The 25,718-nt window shown below is 47.4% G+C and overlaps 1 protein-coding gene across 1 annotated transcript in view; it reads right to left on the bottom strand.

Moving 5' to 3' along the window:
* LOC112221820 (membrane-associated guanylate kinase, WW and PDZ domain-containing protein 3) overlaps window positions 1–25,718 on the bottom strand; it is a 212,027-nt gene that overhangs the window by 3,445 nt on the left and 182,864 nt on the right. The window contains exons 7-23 of the mRNA XM_024384174.2: window positions 23,813–23,892; window positions 22,543–22,600; window positions 19,615–19,721; window positions 12,425–12,622; window positions 10,751–11,025; window positions 10,381–10,539; window positions 9,951–10,116; window positions 7,504–7,535; window positions 6,421–6,661; window positions 6,128–6,222; window positions 5,703–5,895; window positions 4,696–4,890; window positions 4,180–4,365; window positions 3,828–3,924; window positions 2,370–2,445; window positions 2,006–2,143; window positions 1,569–1,707 (exon numbers count right to left, since the gene is read on the bottom strand). Of these exons, the coding sequence (XP_024239942.1) occupies window positions 1,569–1,707; window positions 2,006–2,143; window positions 2,370–2,445; window positions 3,828–3,924; window positions 4,180–4,365; window positions 4,696–4,890; window positions 5,703–5,895; window positions 6,128–6,222; window positions 6,421–6,661; window positions 7,504–7,535; window positions 9,951–10,116; window positions 10,381–10,539; window positions 10,751–11,025; window positions 12,425–12,622; window positions 19,615–19,721; window positions 22,543–22,600; window positions 23,813–23,892 (2,435 nt within the window). The remainder of the gene's footprint in view (window positions 1–1,568; window positions 1,708–2,005; window positions 2,144–2,369; window positions 2,446–3,827; window positions 3,925–4,179; window positions 4,366–4,695; window positions 4,891–5,702; window positions 5,896–6,127; window positions 6,223–6,420; window positions 6,662–7,503; window positions 7,536–9,950; window positions 10,117–10,380; window positions 10,540–10,750; window positions 11,026–12,424; window positions 12,623–19,614; window positions 19,722–22,542; window positions 22,601–23,812; window positions 23,893–25,718) is intronic.

The following is a 25,718-nucleotide window of genomic DNA, read 5'->3' as shown; positions in this document are numbered from 1 at the left end:
AATATGTGGAGGTGGTGAAGTATCTTTAAATCTCTTAAAATAAGAGCACATATAACACAATTCATTTCTTTCTCTACTTTCCCAATTATAACCTTTCAAATATGAGCTTTTGAGTCAAATAGACAATATGAATGTGAGATATGTATCAGTGGAGGCTAGTGACATCAAAGGGAGGTAGGTGCAAGGTTTTCTCCATAGTCGCACGGCTGACGTTTCAATTTCCCCCTCGAGCTGATAAGAGTAGCACCGGCGTGATTGAGAGAGCAAAGATGTAGCGGAGAACCAGCAAGTGAGATGGACTTATTGGAGCTGAAATGGGGTTTTCCATTTCTATGAGGAACAACTCATAGAAATCCATTCTTATTCATCTCAGGACAGGAAAGAGTTGATACCGGTGAACGCACACACACGTTTTTAACATTTGCCCTCCTTCCCATAGATCGACATCTAGTTAACGACTTTCTCCTGGTCTCAATCATTGTGATGTCGTGTGCGTTCAGTGGCGTCAGTGTTTGGGTTCTGTAATAACCTTAAAACAACCTCGGGGGCTCTAGAGCCACGTCGTACTCCAGCGTGGGTCTCGGGCCCCAACTCAATCAATTGCAGATAAAGAAAAACTGCAGTTTCACTCAGAACTCTATTTTAAGGCCATGATTAGTTTTGTCCTTGAGAAAAACAACTCTGTCTTTTCATGGTAAACACCTCTAGTACCGCATTAACATTCAGAGGGAACCTGTACTGTAGTGCAATTTCCTTTATCTATGATTGATTGAATTGAGACCTTAGTTAGTAAACTTGTTTCCCAGGAGCCACTGCCTCCGTTCAGACCACCTCCTGCAGGTCACAGTTAGAGAAGCTCTCATCCTACGAGACCTTGTCTGGGGCATAAGGCTGTTATGAGAGGAGCTGTCCAGTTCTGATTGAGGGGGCAAGGAGGAGAGATAGACAGAAGCTCATTTTAAAAGGAGAGAACAGAGGCAAAGAGGAGAGGAGAACGAGGTGGTTTACCAAGGTTATTAGGGACAGACCAAGAAAAGCAGTGAGGCCACTAGTGATGCTCTGGTTTCATGTAGAAGCACAGGGTGGAGGAAGAAGAGTTCACACCTACAGGGAGGAAGAAGAGAGAGAGAGAGAGAGACAGAGAACAGTGCCAGGACAGCCAGACAGAGAGGTAGAGCCAGATAGATAGAGCGGTATAAAGCGAGAGAGAGAGAGAGAGAGAGAGAAAGGTAAAGAGAGACACCTGCAACAGCCTTCACATGCAAAAAAAGGGAGGTACTGTAAAAGCTGGGTTATAATGTGTGTGTGTTTTGGAAGGAGTAGTAATAGTGTTTGAGCAGTGTTGAGACCCTACAAGTAGACTAAATAGTGTTCTAGAAATACAATACTAGAACGCACATGGTTAGTCCATGATCAGTCTTCTATACGTATGTGTATCTTAAGCAGCAGTAAGTGTCTGAGGAGGCTGTGTGTCGAGTCCGGATTCTAATTCTCTGGTTGAGAACATGGTCACTCTTCCGTGTGTGTTTGAGTGGAGTATTCGTCCTATCGAGTCCGAGGTCACTCACTGGGGTCGGGGACCCGGCCCAGGCCAGGTCTGAGGAGCAGCAGGACCTTAGTGCCCCCAGCCTGGATCAGCTCGATGGCCCGGGTGTGTGTGATGCCTTGGGTGGGCTCGCCATTGATCTCCACGATCTGATCTCCAACCTGTGGTAACAACACACACACACACACACGACATGACACACATGGCATCCCACAGGGATGGGTTAGGGGAGTGTTCAGCCGGGGTAGGTCGCCATTGTAAAATAAGAATTAGTTCTTAACTGACTTGCCTAGTTAAATAAAGGTTGAATTAAAAAACATGACAGTAGAAACGAGTTAAAACTGGTTCTCTCTCACAGACGCCTTTCATCACACATGTAGTTTTGTACCCATTCTCATAGAACGAACAGAAGAAGCCCCCATTTATGAGAGCAAGTATTAACGCCCTGGGTTGACTCACGTGAATCCTGCCGTCTTTCAGCGCAGGGCCCTCCTCCGCCAGTCTTAGTATGAACAGGCCCATGTTGTACTCCTTCCCTCCCCGCAGACTGAAGCCAAACCCCCGCTGGCCTCGCTCCAGCTCCACGTGGAAACAGCCCTGATCCAGAGAAAATATTCATCTCTACCACGTTCAATTCAGTTATTCGGCTAACGTTTAGCTAGACTGTCATGATTATGTTGTAATAGATGTGTGATTGCAAGCTTGATGATGATATTCGGGTACCCGATGTCGCTGCCTCAAGGGTAGGAAAACAACCACAAACGCAGCAAAAAACAACACACGGAAACACACAGGGTTTGACCGTTTATCGCCATAGCCTCACCTGCTTGGGGCCTGAGGTGATGAGTTGTCCCAGCTCGCCGGGTGGGACGGACTTCAACTCCAGAGGGTCTTCATTCCTAAACAGTCACAGACAAAACATCACAGTGTCAGTGTTCTCTGCATCTACAGTAGTGGACAGGTTTGTTCCCTCACAGGGTTCTGAGTGTCTCTTTCCTTCAGTGGGATTGTACAGCAGCGGGGTAAATTGTACTGCAGTTCTGCTGAAGAGACCAGTTGCTTGTTCTGTAGAGTAAAGTAGCCGGCGCTTTTGCAGAGATCATGACAATCAACTGTGGGAGCTGAGCGTCAGTGATACTAAAGAGTGTGCTTTCCCGGACTGCCTCTGTCTAACGGGGAGAGTTTACATACTAAAGAGTGTGCTTTCCCAGACTGCCTCTGTCTAACGGGGAGAGTTTACATACTAAAGAGTGTGCTTTCCCAGACTGCCTCTGTCTAACGGGGAGAGTTTACATACTAAAGAGTGTGCTTTCCCAGACTGCCTCTGTCTAACGGGGAGAGTTTACATACTAAAGAGTGTGCTTTCCCGGACTGCCTCTGTCTAACGGGGAGAGTTTACATACTAAAGAGTGTGCTTTCCCAGACTGCCTCTGTCTAACGGGGAGAGTTTACATACTAAAGAGTGTGCTTTCCCAGACTGCCTCTGTCTAAAGGGGAGAGTTTACATACTAAAGAGTGTGCTTTCCCAGACTGCCTCTGTCTAACGGGGAGAGTTTACATACTAAAGAGTGTGCTTTCCCAGACTGCCTCTGTCTAAAGGGGAGAGTTTACATACTAAAGAGTGTGCTTTCCCAGACTGCCTCTGTCTAACGGGGAGAGTTTACATACTAAAGAGTGTGCTTTCCCAGACTGCCTCTGTCTAACGGGGAGAGTTTACATACTAAAGAGTGTGCTTTCCCAGACTGCCTCTGTCTAACGGGGAGAGTTTACATACTAAAGAGTGTGCTTTCCCAGACTGCCTCTGTCTAACGGGGAGAGTTTACATACTAAAGAATGTGCTTTCCCAGACTGCCTCTGTCTAACGGGGAGAGTTTACATACTAAAGAGTGCCGAGTCAACAGCCTCCCTCTCTTGCTCCCCTTACTTCTAGAGACCTGCCTGACCCTAGCCATGTGTTAGAGATTACCAAGAAGGAGGAAGGGTTTGACTTGATTAGAGAAGAGAAAAGGGAAATGAGGAGAGATCCAGGGTGAAACCACAGTGAGCAGAAAGAGAGAGAGAGAGAGAGAGAGAGAGCGAGAGAACAGAGTTAGGGGAGGAGAGGGGAATTATCAGTCTGTAGTAATGGATTAAGTCTGACAGGTAATCTGCTTTAAACAGGAAGATCAAAGACAGAGTGCAGGAAAACCACCCTCTGTTAATCCTTCTCTTTCCTCCTTTCCTCTTCGGGATGGGCCATGTAGCGGTGTGTGTGTGTGTGTGTGTGTGTCCACTCCTGTACCTGTCAGTGTGGCTGGCAGGCTGCTGGCCCACAGCTCTGTGCTGTGTTGCAGGGCTCTGCTTGGCTGAACTGGTTTCAGATGCAGGACCACTATTCTCTAAAAGAACACATAGAAGACTTTCAGTATGGAATGTCATGCACACGAGCACTTCATCCTCACCAGTCACCTCAACTCCGTACCATTCCTCTTTCCCTTCTAACAATATCAAAATAACAAAACAAAAAACAGCTAATGCAAGACTAACAAACTTCGTATCTCTACAGTAAACATAAACAAAAAAAAAGACTACAAACTCCCATTTCAAGTAGGACTCGATATCCCAGAGTTCCGTGGGTCTGTGGAAGTTCTTACCATCCTCCGGCACCACAGTGAGGGTGACAGTGTTGCCGGCCTCCTTGATGAGCTGGACGATGTCGTTGTGGGACAGTTCCACGATGGACTGGGAGTTGACAGCTGAGATACGGTCGCCCACCTTCAGCTGACCGTTGCGGTCCGTGGGGCTGCCCTCGATGATGCGGCCGATCTTGTGAGGGATAACTAAAGCGAGAGAGAGAACGAGATGACAGGACAATTTAGCTCAGCCCTGTCAGGTACAGTGCAGATGGTGCTTGTGAGGCAGTAATTGTTTTTCAATGTACTACCAGCCGGACTGCAGCACAGCTTGCGGGATGCCACAGAATTCTATGGCGCGTTATTTAAGTGTCAGCCATTGTTGCCAGAATGATGCAATTTACCACAATCTGCCACCATCTGCCACCATCTACCACAAACCGTCGCGGCGTAAGCTCCAAACTTTGAAAGGAAAAACCCCTGTAATCAGACTAGCCGAGCTGAACGTTCTATGATCTGATTCTCCCTCTCTCTTACCTCCGGGAGGCGGCTTGTTCTTGGAGGTCAGGATTACGAAGCCGAAGCCTTCGTTGTCTTTGCGTTGCAGGGTGACGTTGTAGCACTCTGGGTGTTGGGGGGAGCTGGCCGTAGGGACCTCGATGCGGAGGAGCTTGGGAGAGCCGTTAACCAGGGCTGGACCCACCTTCTGCTGACCACCACCAACGTCCTCCTCTGATCACACACACACACACACACGCACAGGGATGGGTTCATTTGGGGAAGCTTACCGTTTACATTTGAATCACCTAATTTTGACATTGTTTATGGTCTCTCTCAGCCATTTGTATGAAAGCTCAAAGACAATAAGTGGTTTTATAATGCTCAGTTTATGCCACCACATTATCCCTTTAGGCTGATCCAATGCCGTTCCAGTGCTCATTTTAAAATGAACCCCACAATTACTGTACTGAAAGACTCCGATGTGTGTACGGCATATCTGAACTGAGCACAGAATAGGAAATCAATATTTGGAGTGAAAATCTTTGTCAAGTCTGGATATCAACCGCAACGCGTCTATGATTGATGCTTCATTTTCCAGTTCAACCACGTCTGACATTACAATACATAAAATCCAAAAGCAATTTCAAAAGTGTTCTCTCTTGTCATTGAAGCTTATTTGTGTGTGTAAACAAAGCTGCGTACAGCAGGGGCTCCGGTCTGTCCATCCGTCAAGATATAACAGACCAGAACAGAGCTCGTCTTGTTTCCCTGTTTGTTATGTAAATCATCTCCCACGACTGGATCTGACATCTACAGCACTTCTCACAGCGATCATCACTTTTAGAAGAGTTGCACGCACACACACACACACACACACACACACACACACACACACACACACACACGCACGCACACGCACACACACGCACACACACGCACACACACACACACGCACACACACGCACACGCACACGCACACGCACACACACACACACGCGCACACACACACACACGCACGCACACACACACACACACACACACACCTGTGTGAGCGAGTTTCCTGCGGACTGTCAGCAGGACTTGTCCGTTGCGGGCAGCGTTGGTCATCAGCTCCAGCACCTGCTTGTGAGATCTGCCCTTTACTGGGACCCCGTCGATACACATGAGCTCATCACCTGCCCGCAGACGCCCGTCCTTCTCTGCCGCTCCCAGGGGTACGATGGCACCAATGTACACCTGAAGCCAGGGAACAAAGGAGGGCATGATGACATTTATCGAAGCCACTCAAACACAGGGGCATAACTTTAACCAGATTTAGAGCCAGTTTCCCAGATCCAGATGAAGCATACTCGTGGTCATTGGAGGTAACCCATTTAAACCACGAGGCTTAGGCTGGCTAAACAGCCCACAGTGTGCCCGGAGTCTTCATGCTGGCCGAACCAGCAGTCTCTTTGGTAGGGGTACTTACGGGCTGATCTGGCCCCTCTCCTCCTAAAACGCGGAAACCAAAGCCCGACTCCTGGTTCCTCTTGATGAACACATCTAGGTCCTTGGTGTTGGGGGCTGGACGGGGAAAATGAGGGAAAGGAAGAGGACACATTGAATTCACCGCTGCTATAGAGGAACAAGCAAAGACCGAACACCTTCTATGTTCAGTACTCATGAGGACAGTGAGGGTTAAGAAAAGTGATATGTGAGACTGCCACCCCGTCGATACACATGGGCTGTCGCGTAAGGAAGTGGTATGTACTGTATACTCACGCTTGCTGTCCAGCAGGGCCTTGGACTTGAGGTAGAGTTGTGAGGGGTCGGGTTTGGGGGAGGCTGAGCGCATGGTGTTGGGGGGGAAGGGAAGGGGCTGGGGGGCCGGGGTCAGGGCTGGGTCTGCGGGGCTGAGGGTCTCGGTGCTGGTGGACATCTCCTTCTCCTGCCTCTCCTGCCTCTCCTGCCTCTCCTGCCTCTCCTGCCTCTCCTGCCTCTGCTGCGACATGGGAGCAGTGCACTGCAACACAACAAACCAGACGATTCAATTCAACTCTACAGCACCTTTTAAATGGCCCGTATAGCATCATCTACAACTCAAGACACGTCGGGATAATAGTGCTGGATTTAGCAAGACAGGACATGTTCTTCTGTACTCTCAAACTACTCTTAGATGTTTTCCACTAGTGTCTGCAGTGCTGGCCTTTGTTAACACAGTCCCTCATTAAAGCTGTAGGGGAAAAAAACTTCCACTGAGCCGGATTCTTCCATTTGGATGTATTATATCTCAATACAATTCTCTGTTGTTGACCCAGTAGACTCTGTTGTAAAAGGCGGCACATCAGAACTGTTGAACGTGGATTTACAGCTTAAAAACACTGTTACACAGTATAGCTACTACCAGCCAGGATGTTAAATAGCTGTTTGCCAGGAGCACATTCACCCATCCGAGTCAGCCGGCTGCCTCCAAAAATAATACCAGCGAGCGTGTGGCTCGCGAACAGCTCCCTGAATAATGTACGGCTCTCTACAGCAGACTGCTGTTGGTGGGGAATGAAACTAAGACAAAGTTATATCAGGGCTTGTTTTAATAATTCATCTGGGGTTTAAAAGCCCTGTGTTTCCATTTATGTTCCCAGACCCGCTTCTACACTCTCTAGGTGAGTCCCAAATGGTACTATTCCCTACATGGTGCACTACTTTGACCAGAGCCCTATGGACCCTGGTCAAAGTAGCACACTACATAGGGAATAGGGCGCCATTTGGGACACACATTCTTTGATTAGAATCCCCTGTAGAGGCCACGGGGAGAGTCTCTGGAAGAGAGGAGAAGGGTAATTAAAAGCATTTATTTGAACTTACAGGTTTTAGAGACTTCACAGGAGATGTCTGACCTGGGGAGAGAGAGGGAGAGAGAAAAACAACATTATTAGACAGAAAGATGACTCAATACAGTATAATACCAATGTATTACGGAGGACAGGTTCCAGTGCCTTAGAGGGATGACTGGGTTAATGTGCTGGATGTGTGATGTATAATAATCTCTCTCTACTTCGCCACTCTTTTACTCCTGCTCTGCTGTGGACACATCCTCTTTCATCTGCTTTAGCGCAGTGGTTCCCAAACTGTGGGGCAGGCCCTCTAAGGGGGGGCGAGAGGGATCGGCAGGGCCGGACGGCGCAGGGGTCAGTCCGGCTTTCAAGTTGTAATAGCACAAGGTGCCATTTTCAAAATTGGGTAGTGCATCCTCAGTTTTCCTATTTTCCATCATTGTATACATTCATTTATATATTTATAACTGGTCAGAAATGTCCAGATCAACTAGCCCATGTCAGCTGACATTTTTTAGCTAGGTTTCTTTTTTGGGAGTAATGTTCGAGTCACTGAAATATCACATGAACACACATGGCAAAATGTATAGAATAGCAGGAAATAAACTTGAAATGTTCTCTCCTCCAACAAGTTGGGGTGTGAACAGATTGTGTCATCTGTAGTGTTTGTGGCCATAGAAATAGAAATAGTGGCGCACGTGGGCACAGGATGTTCCCCAATGCTGGAAGGGGAGGGGCCATGACCGTAGCCCCATACATCCTCTCTCCCTGCTCTCCTCTCTGATACTAAAGCCAGGGAGATCATGGTTCAACTTAACCAGCTGGTGGCACTATTCTCAAGCATCAGCATGGGAAGGATCTCTGATCTCAGCAGAGAAACAGACTGAGGGAAGAGCGATGAGAGAAGAGATATGACATTGTGCCTCGCCGTGGGTTAACCTTGTAATGTATTGTCCACACCTGCCACCACAAGTCAGACAGTCTATTCAGATAAGGGCTCAGCAGTTCACCCTCATTAAGAGAAGCACAGTCACCATGAAGGGATGACTCAGGGGTGTATATCCAGCTGTATGATACACAGCTAGTCACCACCTTTCATTGACCATGGGGAATGGTGACAATCCACATTGATATTACTAGTACCACATAGGGCAAGCCCCAATACTGCACAGCGGAAAGACCCTGGAGGCTTCTGAGTGTGTGGTGTGGTCAGCCGAGGAGACAAGTTCTTGTTCCCCCTCTCTGTGTTGGTCAGTGGTGGAGAGCTGATGTTACCCCCTGATCATAGACCCAGGTTCTACACCTCAGCCCCTAGGTGATCTCAGAGGGAACTCTACAGTTAAACACCCCAGTGGTCGGTCTCCTGCCAGGCCAGGCTGTGGTCGGTCTCCTGCCAGGCCAGGCTGTGGTCGGTCTCCTGCCAGGCCAGGCTGTGGTCGGTCTCCTGCCAGGCCAGGCTGTGGTCAGTCTCCTGCCAGGCCAGGCTGTGGTCAGTCTCCTGCCAGGCCAGGCTGTGGTCAGTCTCCTGCCAGGCCAGGCTGTGGTCAGTCTCCTGCCAGGCCAGGCTGTGGTCAGTCTCCTACCGGACCAGGCTGTGGTCAGTCTCCTACCGGACCAGGCTGTGGTCTCCTGCTAGCCCCTCCATCAGTCCCCCCACATCCTTCCCTGGAGCAGTCAACAGCACAACCTGAATCTGCTCCCTCCCCCAGGCCTCCTCACAACAAACAAACTCTCTGGCTGAAAATACTGCATCTTGACTCCTTCAGAGCACTGGAGCACACGTCCCCAGGTGAACATGCTGCATCTTGACTCCTTAGCATTCCTCAGAGTATTGGAGCATATTTCTGTGGGTCTACACAACGTACAGCATCTTGGCTATTGTAGTGCAGGCAAAACGGAAAGAGCTCTTTAGTTTATTCAGTGACAGCATCCTCTTTGAAGTGGTGAGCAGGGCCAATATCACTTTCCGTCATCCAAAATGTCAGACTGCCTCTGTTAGGCTGTCTGCCACTGAATGCGTATCTAACTATCTGGCCAAACACTAGAGACACTTGAATCTAACTCCCACTAGCATCCACTCCTCCTCACCTTTCTGGTCAAGGTATCATATTCACAGCCCCACTTTTACTGCTCTCTGAGCCTGCCTGCTTGTATGCAGAGGTGCAAATGGGAAATAGATAGTGGGATAGACGAGCATGAAATTGCTTTATTAAACGGTGGCTGGCTCTGGGGCTGGCCTCTGGGAGGGCCGGCTGCTGAGGAGCTGAACGGCCATCTAATTGACTTCCTCGAGGAACTTCTATTACTACAGTACGTATTCACAGCCCCACGACCCCGTCACACTAAAAAGTCATGACATCACTAATGTGGCAGTGTACAGTTTAGTCTCGCAGCTCCTCTGAATCCCAGTATGTTGACTGTGATGAAGGCACCACCTCCTATGCATCTCCTCCCACCATCCCCCGCTCTCTCTCTCACCTCCCCTGAGTACCAGGACGTGGACCTCGCTGCCCACCGGCAGGTCTTTGAGGATGTCCACCACCTGGGCGTGGCTCAGTGTCTGGACGTTCTGACGGTTGATCTCCTTGATAACATCCCCCTTCAGCAGGCCACGGCACCACTGGGCATCCAGGATCATCTTCACCTGAAATGACATTCCAATAGGTTTCGATTGGATTGGATTCGGTTAAGCTATGTCACATTAGATTACCTTTCTTATCCTCCGGAAAAAGTACATTCGGTAACTCTTAATGAACTTTTATAAAGTCTTTGCAACAGCTACTGCTACATAAGGCATTATTATAACAATCCGGCATACACGAGGACAGCTATTGTAAAGTGTTGCCGGAATTCATTTTTCCAGACATAAAACAAAACCGACAACTCGTCACCCAGATATAAATGGTACCTTCTGGCCCAGGGGGCAGTCTGCGATGGCAAAGCCGAACCCTCCCGGCCCCTTCACCAGGGGCACGCCCACCAGCTCCGGCTGCAGCAGTGTGGGGTCTGGACCCTCAGGATAGTGGCGCCCCCCGTTGGTCATGGTTGGTACTGCAGTGGCGGTGTTCTGTCAATCAATCAACCCAAATCTATTTATAAAGCCCTTGTTTTTTCTTTTAAATCAGCAGTTGTCACAAAGTGCTTTAAGAGAAACCCAGCCTAGACCCCTAACAGCAATCAAAAACAGAAGCACAGTGGCCAGGAAAAATTCCCAAGAAGGAAGAATCCTAGAGAGGAACCCGGGATCAGCAGGATGGCCCATCTTCTTCTGACTGTACCTGTCTAGGAAGGGTGCCGTCTGGGCTGGTGACGTAGTGGATGTCCTTGGTGTTGGAAGTGGAAGGTGACGGGCTGGCCTCGGGGGCCAGGGGCAGGGCGGTGGCTACATCCCCTGCGGCATCGTCACTCCCACCGGTGTCCTCAGGCAGGGGGTAGCCCCGACACAGCACCATGTCCACGTACTGGTTGACTGGGACAGACTGAAACAACTGAACCACATCGGCATGGGTCTTCCCCAGGACACACAAGCCATTGATGTCCACGATCACATCACCTGGTAGAGCGGAAGGAGAGGAGAAATAGGAGGGAAGATGTATCAGCATTGGGTACTGATGGGTACATTCCTAGAGCGGGAGTGCGTTGTGGTTTAGTAGTGACAATGTCCAGAGAATAGAGTCAATTAAACCACAAGTCCATTTGGATCACTTTGGTACAAAGTGCCCATTCCAAAGCACATTCAGGTCAAGAGCTGAAACGCGTTTCCTTCCTTCCTCATCTCCACAGCTGCTCTGGGGTTGATGAACGAACAACATACGGTACAGCATAACTCTATATCATTCCCCTCATCCTCCCTCATCCTAGCCTGGGTTTATTAGCTCAGCTGGTCCCAGACAGATCAATGAAGAGTAGGGGAATGTTCTCATCTCCAACCAACACAAACATCACTGCTGGCTAGCTGCTAGCCCCCCCCTCCCTCCTGAAGGAGCCACCCGACACAATCAATAGCTGTTGCTAACAAACACATCTAACATTTCGCTGTGTTATATAAATGAGCTGAACAAACCAAGATGGATCAACAGCCAATCACTGTCAGGGCAAACACGGGTAATTAAGCCGAAACTTCATGCACACGCATTCACGCACCCTGAACGGTTCGAGTATGAGTCAGAGTTAAGGAACCCGAGTTAACGATTAAACTCAGAAATGAGATGGGACCGCTTCAGAGACCCAATGTCCAGATCAAATTACTCTCCATGCTCATTAAAATGGCACCACTCTGGCATCAATTACTGCCAGCGGCACACTTAGCCTGGACGGTTCAGCGACAGAGAAACGGACGCGGATTGGAGAGCATCTTATTGCTGTATTATTAAGGAATCAAAAATGTACAGTTGGTCATCTAATCATTTTCGAGGACAGCGAGGGGGAACGACGTATGGAAGCATTTGTTCCCTTGCGGTTGTACATTTAGAACGCTGGGCAATAGCATTGTTATGGTTGTGACACAATACGGTGTACAGCGCTGCAACGCGTTATCGCAGGCAGTAAACAACTCATTATAACTGCCACGCATCTGATGTCACGGTCTATAGAATGAATATTCTCCTAAAGCATCCAGTGAGCCACTGGCAGGTGTATACCACTAGTAGTAATGGTTGTTGACAACATGGACTATATTCTGTACGTCACAACCTGATCCAAGATACGTGACCACACTTCTAGATAAGCTCGTAAGAACCATAGGTACGCAAAGAAGCACAGCCAAGGGACCTCTGAAATCTGAAATATATGGCTCCTCTTCAAATCAGGGCGCTCGCCATAACATGAACTGTTACTGACGTGGAGTTTTACTGTCAAGAGGCAGGGTGTGGACCCTGTACAGTCCATGAAGATGAACCTTGCTGGTGTGTGTGTGTGTGTCTGTGTAAGAGTCTGTACGTGTTCACACGCACCGGAGGCCATCTTGTTGTCGTACGCGGCAGGGCCGTCTCGGAGCACGTTCTTCACCTGGAGGAACTCGTCATGGCGGTCGCCACCGATGATGGTGAAGCCAAACCCCTGGGGGCTCTTCCTTAGAGCTGTCCTCAGGACGGAGCCCTGGAGGTGGGCTGGGTCCCGCACAAAACCCCTCACACCCACAACAGGCTCATCTGATGGAGAGAGCGAGAGAGCGAGAGAGAGAGAGAGAAGGAGAAAAAACACTTAAGAGAAAGATTACCCAATACAAGAAAAGCACACAGAGAGAGAGAGAGAGAGAGAGAGAGAGAGAGAGAGAGAGAGAAAGAGAGAATGGGAGATGCAAATTGTAGGAGGGAAATACTATATCAGCAATTTAACGATAATTATTATGACTGTAATTCAGCTAATTGCTCTCAAATCTTATTGACCGATTGAAGTATTTTACTTGACAAATTAGTGACTATTAATTCCTTGTTTGTTTGTGGCATTATCATCATTAGGCCTGTCAGTGTTGTTCAGCTGCATTGATCTGACAGAGAAACCACGCTAGGCTAATCCACGATGACAGATGACAGTGACACATCTATGCCGCTACGCTTATTTTAGTCTAATATATCCGCATGGGACAACGGTGTGTGTGTGTGTGTGTGGCAGACAGACACAGATGCGTGCTCACCGGCTGTTAGCCATCTGTCCCCTGCATCGTCACAGTGTAGGCTATCGCCACGGTGACAAGACATCTGACAGCTGCACGTCACTCAGATGGTCACTAATTCGACCAACACTCAAATCACATATCATCAGTGTATGGAGGTGTATAATCAAATACAACATTATAACTAACTCATCATGGCTCTGCCACAAAATTAGAAGAGACAATTGTTTTAAAAATATATATATTTTATGATTAGTTTGTCAGCCACCCATTAAAAAAAATCATTACGGACTTAAATAGATTAGTATGAATCCGAAAAGGTTTGACAGCAATACCCAAATAAAATCCAAGTCAGCTGGGAACAGGTTTTTGATGTCCCACTACCTTGGCATCAGGTCTATGAACTGACATATAAAACAACTATTGACACATAAATCCATTCATTTCAATTTAAACTATTATATAAAATACTTGCTCCAGAAAGAACGCTCAATATACTGGGCATTGAACAGTCAGCAGATTCTGCCACGAGGAAAGAATAAATCAATAGATTTTCTGGTACTGTTCATCGGTGGCTGTCTTTTGGAGTCAGGTCCAGGAATGGTTGTTATGTCATAATATCAGGATTCAGATGGACCTGCAAAATGTATTGTTAGGGGGATCTGAATAAACCATGATCAGTCAATGGGAAATATCATTATACTCTTGGGTAAAGTATTTACTATTAGGGCAATATCGATAAAAATGTCACAAATAGGAAGGTTCAGGACCCTCGTAAGACATCATAGTGAAATGGAGGGATGTTCTACAAGAGGAAATAGCATACTGGGAAAGATGGGTTCATCTGTGGATATCGGTGGGTTGGAGTTCAAATCAGAATGAGTGGTGGATTAGCTGCTGTGTGTGAAAATCCAGCACTTGAAGAAAAAGATAATTAGGAATATTTGTATAATTATTTAACTACAAGTAAATAGCTGTAAGTAGCTGTAGAAGTATTGTTGTTCGTTAGTTTACTCCGATCAGGGTAGGGATGGTAGGGGGAAGAAAAGTAGAGACATTTTTACAATAAATGTATATAAAAGGGGGATTACAAATGGTGCAAACAATTAAATTGATAGAACCTACAATCTACACTATATATACAAAAGTATGGGGACACCGCTTCAAATTAGTGGATTGGGCTATTAAAGCCACACACGTTGCTGACAGGTGTATAAAATTGAGCAAACCGCCATGCAATCTCCATAGACAAACATTGGCAGAAGAATGACCTTACTGAAAAGCTCACTGACTTTCAATGTGGCACCGTCCCGCCCATAGGACGCCACCTTTCCGACAAGTCAGTTCGTCAGATTTCTGCCCTGCTAGAGCGGCCTCGGTCAACTGTAAGGGATGTTCTTGTGAAGTGGAAACATCGAGGAGCAACAATGGCTCAGCCGCAAAGTGGTAGGCCACACAAGATCACAGAACGGGGCCGGCGAATGCTGAAGCACGTTGCCAGTAAAAATGGTTCGTCCTCGGTTGCAACACTCACTGCCGAGTTCCAAACTGCCACTGGAAGCAACGTCAGCACAATAACTGTTCGTCTGGAGCTTCATGAACTGGGTTTCCATGGCTGAGCAGCTACACACAAGCCTAAGATCACCATGCACAATGCCAAGTGGTGTAAAGCTCAATGTCGTTGGGCCCCCATCTGTCAGTCCGATGGACGAATCTGGGTTTGGTGGATGCCAGGAGAACGCTACCTGCCCCAATGCATAGTGCCAACTGTAAAGTTTGGGGGAGGAGGAATAATGCTCTGGGGCTATTTTTTCATGGTTTTGGCTAGCCCCTTAGTTCCAGTGGAGGGAAATCTTAATTCTACAGCATACAATGACATTCTAGATGATTCTGGGCTTCCAACTTTGTGGCAACAGTTTGGAGAAGGCCCTTTCCTGTTTCAACATGACAATTCCCCCGTGCACAAAGCGAGGTCCACACAGAAATGGTTGTTTCGAGATCGGTGTGGAAGAACTTGGCTGGCCTGAACAGAGCCCTGACCTCAACCCCATCGAACAGCTTTGGGATAAATTGGAACGCCGACCGCGAGCCGGGCCTTATCGCCCAACATCCACACCAAGTGCCCGACCTCTCTAATGCTTGTGGTTGAATGGAAGCAAGCACATATATCTGAGGAACCACCATAACATGGAGGCAAACAGAAAGAGAGCTAACCTCAGTCACAACAAATTTCAGCTCTCACCATGTGACTGAGACAGGGTGACAGGGGGATGGAGAGAGATGAGGGAGAGAGAGAAAGGGAGCGAAAGAGAGAGCTAAATAGATGGACTGAAAGTGATAGACACAGTGGATAGATAGAGGATAATCAGATGTGGCCTCAGTCATTTATAACCCCTGACCTTGGTTTCCATTGGGAGAGTTATGGGCTGTGTCCCCTTCTAATGTTGCTACACCCACTGGCGGATGGATGGATCGAGGAGAGGTGGGGGTATCAATCTCATTAGGAGGGGTAAAGATATACACCCCTCCCCTCCTCCACTACCCGCCATGTCCTCTACCCGTCAATGTGTCATGGGATTTTGATTTGCATAATTGGATTTTCAGCACTCTGAGAAAACAGATTATGCTGAGTGTGATTAACATGACATTCTCGCACACCAGCAGTGTCACTGAGCTGTTTGTGTGTGAGGATATGTGTGTGTGTGGAGGAGTTAAGGGGGTGCTACATAGACATGTTTACATAGCCCTGATTATGTCAAGGTAACACAAAGGGATGGCCTATTTCTCAGGCAGGCAGGCAAGGCCGCTCGCTGTGATTCTACGAAGTTCCATACAGAGAGGATTGTCAACGAAGGGTAATGACGGTCCCCTACAGCTTCAGCACTGTGGAGACAGACAGCTGTCTCTTTCTCCGTAGAGGGAGGTCAGACTGGGGAACTTTGTCAAAACAACGTTCAAAGCCCTCCACGTGGCAGCCCGCCCCCTCCGGCCTACTCTCCACTCCGCTGGGAGACAGACCACCATTAGCCATTAATACTCATTAACAACCCCGGGGAGTGTGTGGGGAGCAGGGAACAGAGAGCTCTGTCAGAGCAGTGCAGAGAATCACCCTGGAGAAAACTAGAGGATCAGCCAAAAGAACCGTCCAGAAAATAATCATAATAATACCATGGAAAAATGATCTTTTAGCAGGACAGAAAATGGACTGGAGCTGTGTCTCAAATGGTATCCTGTTCCCTTTATAGTACACTACGTTTGACAAGAGCCTTTATCGGTCCTGGTCAAAATTAGTGGAGCATAAAGGGAATAGGGGGCCATTTGGGACACACCCTGGGAGTTGTTCTGCCCTAATAGGCTATGCAAGTAGAGCAGTGTTTCTTCTATTCTAAAGGGTCTGAGTTGATCTGGTACTAAAATTAGGGCCTCTGTTCAATCAAACCCTGATTATTTACCACATAGTTTACCAACAACCTCCAAGGACCTCCCCCATCTGGAAAGATGACAATGAAGCTCAGAGCAAAGCAACAAAGTCTGAGGAGCACACAGCCTCCCATGGCTAATATAAGGTTGGCTGGGTTTTCCATTGGCAGGAAAGAACAGCTACGTCCGGTAAGACGAGGGGTGGGGGTGTGTCTATTTCTCAATGTCCAATATTAAGGTCGTCTCAAGGTATTGCTCGTGGTAGCGCACCTCATGATAAGCTGTAGATCACACTGTCTACCTGGATCATCTATATTTTTCATAGCCGTCAATTTACCACCAAAAACCGTCGCTGGCACTCATACAGCTCGTTGAGTGTGGTCTAAGTCAATAAGCAAACAAGGAAATGCTCATCCAGATGCGAGCCTACCAAACGGGCTAAATGCCTTTCATGCTCACTACAAGGCAAGCAACACTGAAGCATGCACGAGAGCACCAGGTGTTCCAGACGACTGTGTGATCACGCTCTCCGTAGCCGATGTGAGCAAGACCTTTAAACAGGTCAGCATTCAGACAGATTACCAGGACGTGTACTCCGAGCATGCACGGATCAACTGGCAAGTGCCTTCACTGACATTTTCAACCTCTCCCTGCCTAATACCTATATATTTCATATGCCCAAGAAACCGAAGGTAACCTGCCTAAATGACTATCGCCCCGTAGCACTCACGTCGGTAGCCATGAAGTGCTTTGAAAGGCTAGTCATTGCTCACATCAACACCATCATCCCGGAAACCCTAGACCCTCTCCAGTTTGCATACCTCCCCAACAGTTCCACAGATGACGCAATCTCAATCTCACTCCACTCGGCCTTTTCCCACCTGGACAGAAGGAACACCTGTGTGAGAATGCTGTTGATTGACTACAGCTCAGCGTTCAACACCATAGTGCCCACAAAGCGCATCACTAAGCTAAGGACCCTGGGACTAAACACCTTCCTCTGCAATTGGATCCTAGACATCCTGAGGGGCCGCCCCCAGGTGGTAAGAATAGACAACAACACATCTGTCACGCTTATCTTCAGCACGGGGGCCCCTTAAGGGGTGTGTGCTTAGTCCCTCCTGTACTCCCTGTTCACCCACGACTGCGTGGCCAAGCACGACTCCAACACCATCAATAAGTATGCTGATGACACTACGGTGGTAGGCCTGATCACTGACAATGATGAGACAGCCTATAGGGAAGTCAGAGACCTGGCAGTGTGGTGCCAAGATAACAACCTCTCCCTCAACGTGAGCAAAACAAAGGAGATGATCGTGGACTATAGGAAACGGAAGGCCGAACACGCCCCCATTCACATCGACGAGGCTTTAGTGGAGCAGGTCGAGAGTTTCCACATCACCAACAAATTATCATGGTCCAAACACACCAAGAAAGTTGTGAAGAGGGCACGACAACGCCTTTCTACCCTTCAGGAGACAGAAAAGATTTGACATGGGGTCCCCAGATCCTCAAAAAGTTATATAGCTGCACCATCGAGAGCATCCTGACCGGTTGCATCTGCGCCTGGAATTGCAACAGCTCGGCATCTGACCGTAAGGCACTACAGAGGGTAGTGCGTCTGGCCCAGTAAATCACTGTGGCCAACCTTTCTTGCCATCCAGGACCTATATACTAGGCAGTGTCAGAGGAAGGCCCCAAAAATGGTAAAAGACTCCAGTCACCCAAGTCATAGACTGTTCTCTTTTCTACAACAAAGCTAGCTGTACCGGGGCGCCAAGTCTAGGTCCAAAAGGCTTCTTAAAAGCTTCTACCCCCAAGCCATAAGACTGCTGAACAGTTAATCAACCACCTGGACTATTTGCATTGACCCCCCCCTTTGTATTTACACTGCTGTTACTCGCTGTTTATCATCTATGCATAGTCACTTTACCCCTACCTACATGTACATTAACTTTACTAACCTGTACCCCTGCACATTGACTCGGTACTGGTACCCCCTGTATATAGCCTCATGATTGTTATTTTTTTAAATGTATATACAGTATATTTAAAAAAAAATATTATTACTACTATTATTATATACAGTACCAGTCAAAAGGTTGGACACACCTACTCATTCAAGGCTTTTTCTTTATTTTTACTATTTTCTACATTGTAGAATAATAGTGAAGGCATCAAAACTATGACATAACACATATGGAATCATGTAGTAACCAAAACAGTTGGTTATATTTGTTATATTTGGACACACCTACTCATAGGTGTAATATATTTTTTTTTACTTTAGTTTATTTTGTAAAACTCTATTCTCCTTGGTTAAGGGCTTGTAAGTAAGCATTTCACGGTAAGGTCTACACCTGTTGTATTCGGCGCATGTGACAAATAACATTTGATTTGATTTTGATCAGTGGGTGTTCAGGTTTTTTTCATAGGGGTTATTGTGGTCTGTTCCAGGACAGCATTAGCAGCCTGCTACTGTCCTGTAGGTCCATATGTCTGTGACAACCAGGGCCCTCTAGGCTAAACACTGGGATAGCTGGTACAGACAGTGACAGTGCTGTTGGCGTCTGTGTTTTCTTATGAGTCATATTGTGAGTCAGCCTCCGTGTTCGGACGGTCGTCACTTCCTTGTCTGACATATGTTCCATTCTGTGGGCAACACAGTTGGCTCAGCAGAGAAATGTCAAATGGCTGGGTGATCAATATCCTTATTTCAACATAAGACTCGCTGAAAACCTCGGAAATCACAATTACCCAAACACAAGCCTGTAGTCCAAGATGTCTCAATAACATCACTCAGCAGTCAGCACGCAAGTTTCTCCCCCCCCCCCTCTCCCCTTCGCCATGTAGTGTATTGGGCTTGTACACTGATACGGTCTCTAAGCTGTTGAGATCTGATTAGGAAAAGTCATTCACTTCAGATCACCTTGAGTAAGACAATCTGGGTTTATGCTCTGTCCCAATATCTACACTAGCATACAGAACGCATGCCCAATTTAAATAACCAATTCATTAAATACACTGCTTCATAATAAGTGGTACACCAGTTAGTGACCATGACAATGAGCAGTCTATGGTGACACGGGGCTGGTAGAGAAGCGTTACCTGAGGGTGTGGTGGCCCCCTGCTGGCCAGAGGAGGGGGTGTCCAGGCTCAGTTTCCTCTTGGCTTCCAGGACGGGGTTCTCAAACTGGGTCTTCTGGTTGATATGGCTGCAGTACAGAGACAAAAACAGGACGCTAGCTGAAGAGCTCAATACACAGTTCATATATACACAGAGAGCAACTGTAAATACAGAAAACACTCAGTAACACAGTGTTGAGAAAGGACCAATACACTCGTGTTTAAAAATCGGATGGAAAGTGACACCGACTAAAGGAACGTGAGGCTTTCGTGTTTTCACAGCTTGCTGATCGTTGTTGTCCTTCTCCTTTTAGAGATGTGACACCAGTTATCGGTCTCTTCACTTGGCAGCATCTTTTAATTGGGTAACAATACAAAAAAATCTTTCTTGATACGTTCTCTTCAATGCTTGTGTCGTGACAAAAACTCCAAACAGGTTCCTGTCTGTTTCCCACTACACTCACAGAACGCAGTGTATTCAAATCCCTGATCCCTATCCAGTCAGGCAAACCTGCACTTGGCATGCACACAAACTGGTACTGTATAGACTATCATCTGTAAACCACAAACCAAAACAAACGACGCCACAGTGCCCCTGTTGACACACCAGTTTACCTGCTTACCCACTCGACACATTCAGCTGACCTAAGATCAGTGGGATAACCTTATAATCTGACCAGTGTCCATACCTCTGCTCACAATGGCCACGTCGGACTGACCTAGGATCAGGAAAGCAGCCGGTGTGCCTGCTGTTGCCTGCTAGCTGTAGAGCTCTAGCGTTTCGATACCAGATTCCCAGGTCAGCACTTTGTGTTTAAACATCTACTATTCAGAGAGGAGCACCCCCCAGGTTGCATGCAAAGCAAGGAACGCATCTCATCTGCATAATGCGCTTTAACAGTTGTAGCTCTGAGCCAGTCGTGACTAGCTTTTATAACATGCACAAAACGGATGCCACTCTCGCTCTGCTCCATAAATCAGACGCATGCTGTGTGTGTGTGAGATACGGGGTGTGTGTGTGTGACACGGTGTGTGTATGTGTGCCAATTGCCAGTGTATGTGTGCCTATTTGTGTGCGTGCCTGTATGTGTTTGGGTGTGTGTGTGTTCATGCGTGTCAATGTGTGTCACTATGTGTACGTGTGCGCGTTTCTAAGAAAAGTATTGTTTGTGCTCTCGTTGGGCATGAGTCACGCTGAGAGCTATCCTCCATATCCAATCAGGGAAGAGAAGCGCTCCTCTGTGACTGAGTGTGCTCAGTCCGCTCCTTTGATTACCATGGCTCTTGTTCTGTACTTTAGTTAGGAAATAATGAGCCATTCTGTTCTACTGTATTCATTCAAAACAAAAAGACAGGGAGGGAAGAAAAGAAATAAATGGTTGTCCCAGTGATTCCTTAGCATAAACAGATTATGGTCATGTAGTCTCCGTCCCTCCCTCGCTCTCTTCCCCCCCTCGCCTCTTCCCCTCCCTCGCTCTCTTCCCCTCCCTCGCTCTCTTCCCCTCCCTCTTCCCCTCCCTCGCTCTCTTCCCCTCCCTCGCTCTCTCCCCTCCCTCGCTCTCTCCCCCCCCTCCCTCGCTCTCTCTCTGCTTCTATGGGAGGCTATGCTGGGTGAACTCTGAGTGCCTGTGTGTGTTTCTGAACAGGGTGAGGTCATGCCTGTCACCCCTCCCATGTGCCCCCTGTACCAGGCAGTGGCAACCCCGTAGGGCACAATGGGAAGGCTGTATGGGAAGGCTGTATGGGAAGGCTGTATGGGAAGGCTGTATGCGAAGGCTGTATGCGAAGGCTGTATGCGAAGGCTGTATGCGAAGGCTGTATGCGAAGGCTGTATGGGAAGGCTGTATGGGAAGGCTGTATGGGAAGGCTGTATGGGAAGGCTGTATGGGAAGGCTGTATGGGAAGGCTGTATGGGAAGGCTGTATGGGAAGGCTGTATGGGAAGGCGAGTTGTCCTTAGTCCGTCTTGTCAAACTTAATCGATAGTACAGGTTACATTTGAAAACCACACTGACTGACAAGTTCAGGTCTGCCTGTCCAGCATCTTTGAATGATTTCAACCTGGTGTATATAAATCCCATCTCATGAAACAAAACACGTTATTATCAAATGGCACCATCTTCTAAAAGTCTATTGTACAGTATAACACTATGAAACAACGATAACATACACACTATACACACACTTGGATTTAGTTCTGTAGATATGTGGTAGTGGTGGAGTAGGGGCCTGAGGGCACATAGTGTGTTGTAGATATGTGGTAGTGGTGGAGTAGGGGCCTGAGGGCCCACAGTGTGTTGTAGATATGTGGTACTGGTGGAGTAGGGGCCTGAGGGCCCACAGTGTGTTGTAGATATGTGGTAGTGGTGGAGTAGGGGCCTGAGGGCCCACAGTGTGTTGTAGATATGTGGTAGTGGTGGAGTAGGGGCCTGAGGGCCCACAGTGTGTTGTAGATATGTGGTAGTGGTGGAGTAGGGGCCTGAGGGCCCACAGTGTGTTGTAGATATGTGGTAGTGGTGGAGTAGGGGCCTGAGGGCCCACAGTGTGTTGTAGATATGTGGTAGTGGTGGAGTAGGGGCCTGAGGGAACACAGTGTGTTGTAGATATGTGGTAGTGGTGGAGTAGGGGCCTGAGGGCACACAGTGTGTTGTGAAATCTGTGAATGTATTGTAATGTGTTTTTAAATTGTATAAACTGCTTTAATTTTGCTGGAACCCAGGAAGAGTAGCTGCTGCCTTGGCTAATGGGGATCCTTAATAAATACAAAATACAATATTTACCAAAGCCCATCTGTGCAATCTGGACTGAATAACAGCTAAATAAATAAAAGGGAACCATGCCACAACTCCTGTATAACTACAACATTACATAGAGAAACACTGCACCCAGAAATCACGGGCGGTATACTCACTCAACATAGTAGGTTCCATACTGTGGATCTTCAATCTTCTCCCAGCCATACGGAAGCTCTGCAGGCAAAAGACAGAAGAGGAAGATGCAAATCAGTGTGCTGCTACAGCTTCTGGAACAACGGAGACACAGTCTACACACACAATGAGGCACGCGGTTCTGAATGACAACTCACTGCATGGAACTAAGGATCCAGGGTTGAAACACACCAACTACAAACTACTGAGGGGGCTGCCTTATTTGTCACCGGGTGCTTGGTAGGGGGTAGGGGGAGAGAGCGCGAGAGAGCGAGATAGGAAGTAAGGAAATGTGGAGTTCTGTAAAATAGTGGCTTGTCTTCTCCCAGCGGTGTGTGAGTGGAATCTGGAGTGTGTGCTGTCCTGTGACGAACACATGCAGGGGGAAAGAGTGCTTCACGCAAGAGGGGACTGTAGAATTGCCTTTTTGGAGATACAGTGCTGATGAGCTCTCCGCAGGTCTCCCACAAGCCATTAGGGGACAGGGGGCAGGCTGGGTAATGTAGTGTGTCACCGCATTGCTGAGGCCTGCAGGGCCATGTTTAGCTGTTTACAGTACTGTCTGTCTTGTCTACATGTCACAAGCCTGCAGCGGTATACAGGATCCCCACTTATAGTTCTGTCTAATGGGCTGCATTCAGATTATGGACAGTAACATGTGCGCGTGTGTTAATTTTTTAAATTTTACCTTTATTTAATTAAGCAAGTCAGCTAAGAACAAATTCTTATTTTCAATGACGGCCTAGGAACGGTGGGTTAACTGCCTTGTTCAGGGGCAGGACGACAGATTTGTACCTTGTCAGCTCGGGGATTCGATCTTGCAACCTTTCGGTTACGAGTCCAACGCTCCAACCACTAGGCTACCTGCCGTGCGTGTCGGGAGAGTGCCACCTTGCTGCAAGATGCTTGTGTAAGAACGGGTATTCTACACCGTCTGTGTGTGAGAACCAGTGTGTGTGTGGCTTTGTTCCTCTTTCCTCGTGGGGACTTGAAACGTCTCCAGTAAGGATAATAAAACAAGGACAATCCTCCTCCGCGCGGACATTTCCCACATCTTCATGAGGATAAAGGGGATTTTAAACTTAGCGGTTCGGTTTAGGGTTACAATTAGGGTTAGGAGTTCGGTTTAGGGGTTAAGGTTAGGTTTAGGGGTTAAGGTTAGGTTTAGAGGTTAAGGTTAGGGAAAATAGCATTTTGAAAGGAAATATATTTTAAGTCCTCAAAAGGAGAGAAGAACAAGTGTGTGATTCTCACCTCCATCCTCACACTTCTCCGGGGGCTTGGCCTTCTTGGCCAGCCTGGGGTCCAGCCAGGTAGTGGTCTTGGTGTTGTGACTGTGGGGACAGAGAGGCACGACTTTACACGCTGAGCAAAAACCGTCACAACTAGGTGAAGTATAGATATTCTAGAAGAAAAAGAAACACACACCTATTAAGACGAGGTGCTGGCTAGAGGAATAGAAACTTGAAAATCAAAGAGAGCCGCACACTCTAGGAGCTCAGATGCAAAAATGTAATTACCAACGTTTCGACAGCCAAGCTGTCTTCATCAGGGTATAATCACAAACACTGCGGGCTGACTTGTTTATATAGTGTCAAAAGACACAGGTGTCTGTAATCATGGCCAAGAGTGGCCTAATATCATTGGTTAATAATCAAATATTAAAATGTCATACAAAGAACAGCATACAAACAACAAATGGATAGCATACGATCATAGATTAATTTGACTACACAAGCTTACAAACAATTACAATGGCAAAGTCACAATAATCACAAGAATGGCTTCAGATCAAAGTCTACGTTGAGACCGAAGGGAGCAAGGGTCTTTAAATTAAAGATCCAGGCAGCCTCTCGTTTTAACAATAAATTATCAAGGTTACCCTCTCTCCTAGGGAGGGTGACATGTTCGATGCCAATATAACGCAGAGACGAAATCGAGTGGCCTGCCTCCAAGAAGTGGGCCGCAACTGGATAAGTAAAGTTTTTACACCTAATGGTGCTACGATGCTCTGAGATACGTACTTTAAATTTGCGCTTTGTTTTACCTACATACTTTTTACCACAAGGACAAGTTATAAGATAAATAACTGCCTTAGTGGAGCACGTAATAACACCTTTAATTGGGATCGATTTCCCTGTTTGTGGGTGTTTGAAGGATCTACATTTATAAGTGCCATTGCATTGAGCACAGCCATTACATTTGTAATTTCCATCCAGTAGAAATGGAAATTAAATAGACGTTGTTCAGGAATATCTTGGGGTGGTAAATCAGAGTTTACCAATTGGTCTCTGAGATTTCTGCCCCGCGAGAATACGACCAGGGGAAGGTCCGAAAACACATTACCGAGACTATCATCGGACTTCCGGCGCCGACAGAGATGGCCGCCTTTACGTGTTATTTCTTACACTAGTACCCCAGGTCATCTTAGGTTTCTTTACATACAGCCGAGAAGAACTACTGAATATAAGATCAGCGTCAACTCACCATCAGTACGACCAAGAATATGTTTTTACGCGATGCGGATCCTGTGTTCTGCCTTACAACCAGTGTAACCGAGTGGATCACATGCAGCGACCAAAAAAAAAAAAAAAAAAAAACGACTCAGAAAAAGAGGGAAACGAAGCGGTCTTCTGGTCAGACGGGCACATCGTGCACCACTCCCCAGCATTCTTCTTGCCAATGTCCAGTCTCTTGACAACAAGGTTGATGAAATCCGAGCAAGGGTAGCATTCCAGAGGGACATCAGAGACTGTAACGTTCTTTGCTTCACGGAAACATGGCTAACTGGAGAGACGCAATCCGAGCGGTGCAGCCAACGGGTTTCTCCACGCATCGCGCCGACAGAAACAAACATCTTTCTGGTAAGAAGAGGGGCGGGGGGCGTATGCCTTATGACTAACGTGACATGGTGTGATGAAAGAAACATACAGGAACTCAAATCCTTCTGTTCACCTGATTTAGAATTCCTCACAATCAAATGTAGACCGCATTATCTACCAAGAGAATTCTCTTCGATTATAATCACAGCCGTATATATCCCCCCCCAAGCAGACACATCGATGGCTCTGAACGAACTTTATTTAACTCTCTGCAAACTGGAAACGATTTATCCGGAGGCTGCATTCATTGTAGCTGGGGATTTTAACAAGGCTAATCT

This window comes from Oncorhynchus tshawytscha, linkage group LG22 (assembly GCF_018296145.1).
Source record: "Oncorhynchus tshawytscha isolate Ot180627B linkage group LG22, Otsh_v2.0, whole genome shotgun sequence".
NCBI lineage: Eukaryota > Metazoa > Chordata > Actinopteri > Salmoniformes > Salmonidae > Oncorhynchus > Oncorhynchus tshawytscha.
The sequence above is the reverse complement of the archived record's forward strand: the minus strand, read 5'-3'. Positions and strand labels throughout refer to the sequence as shown.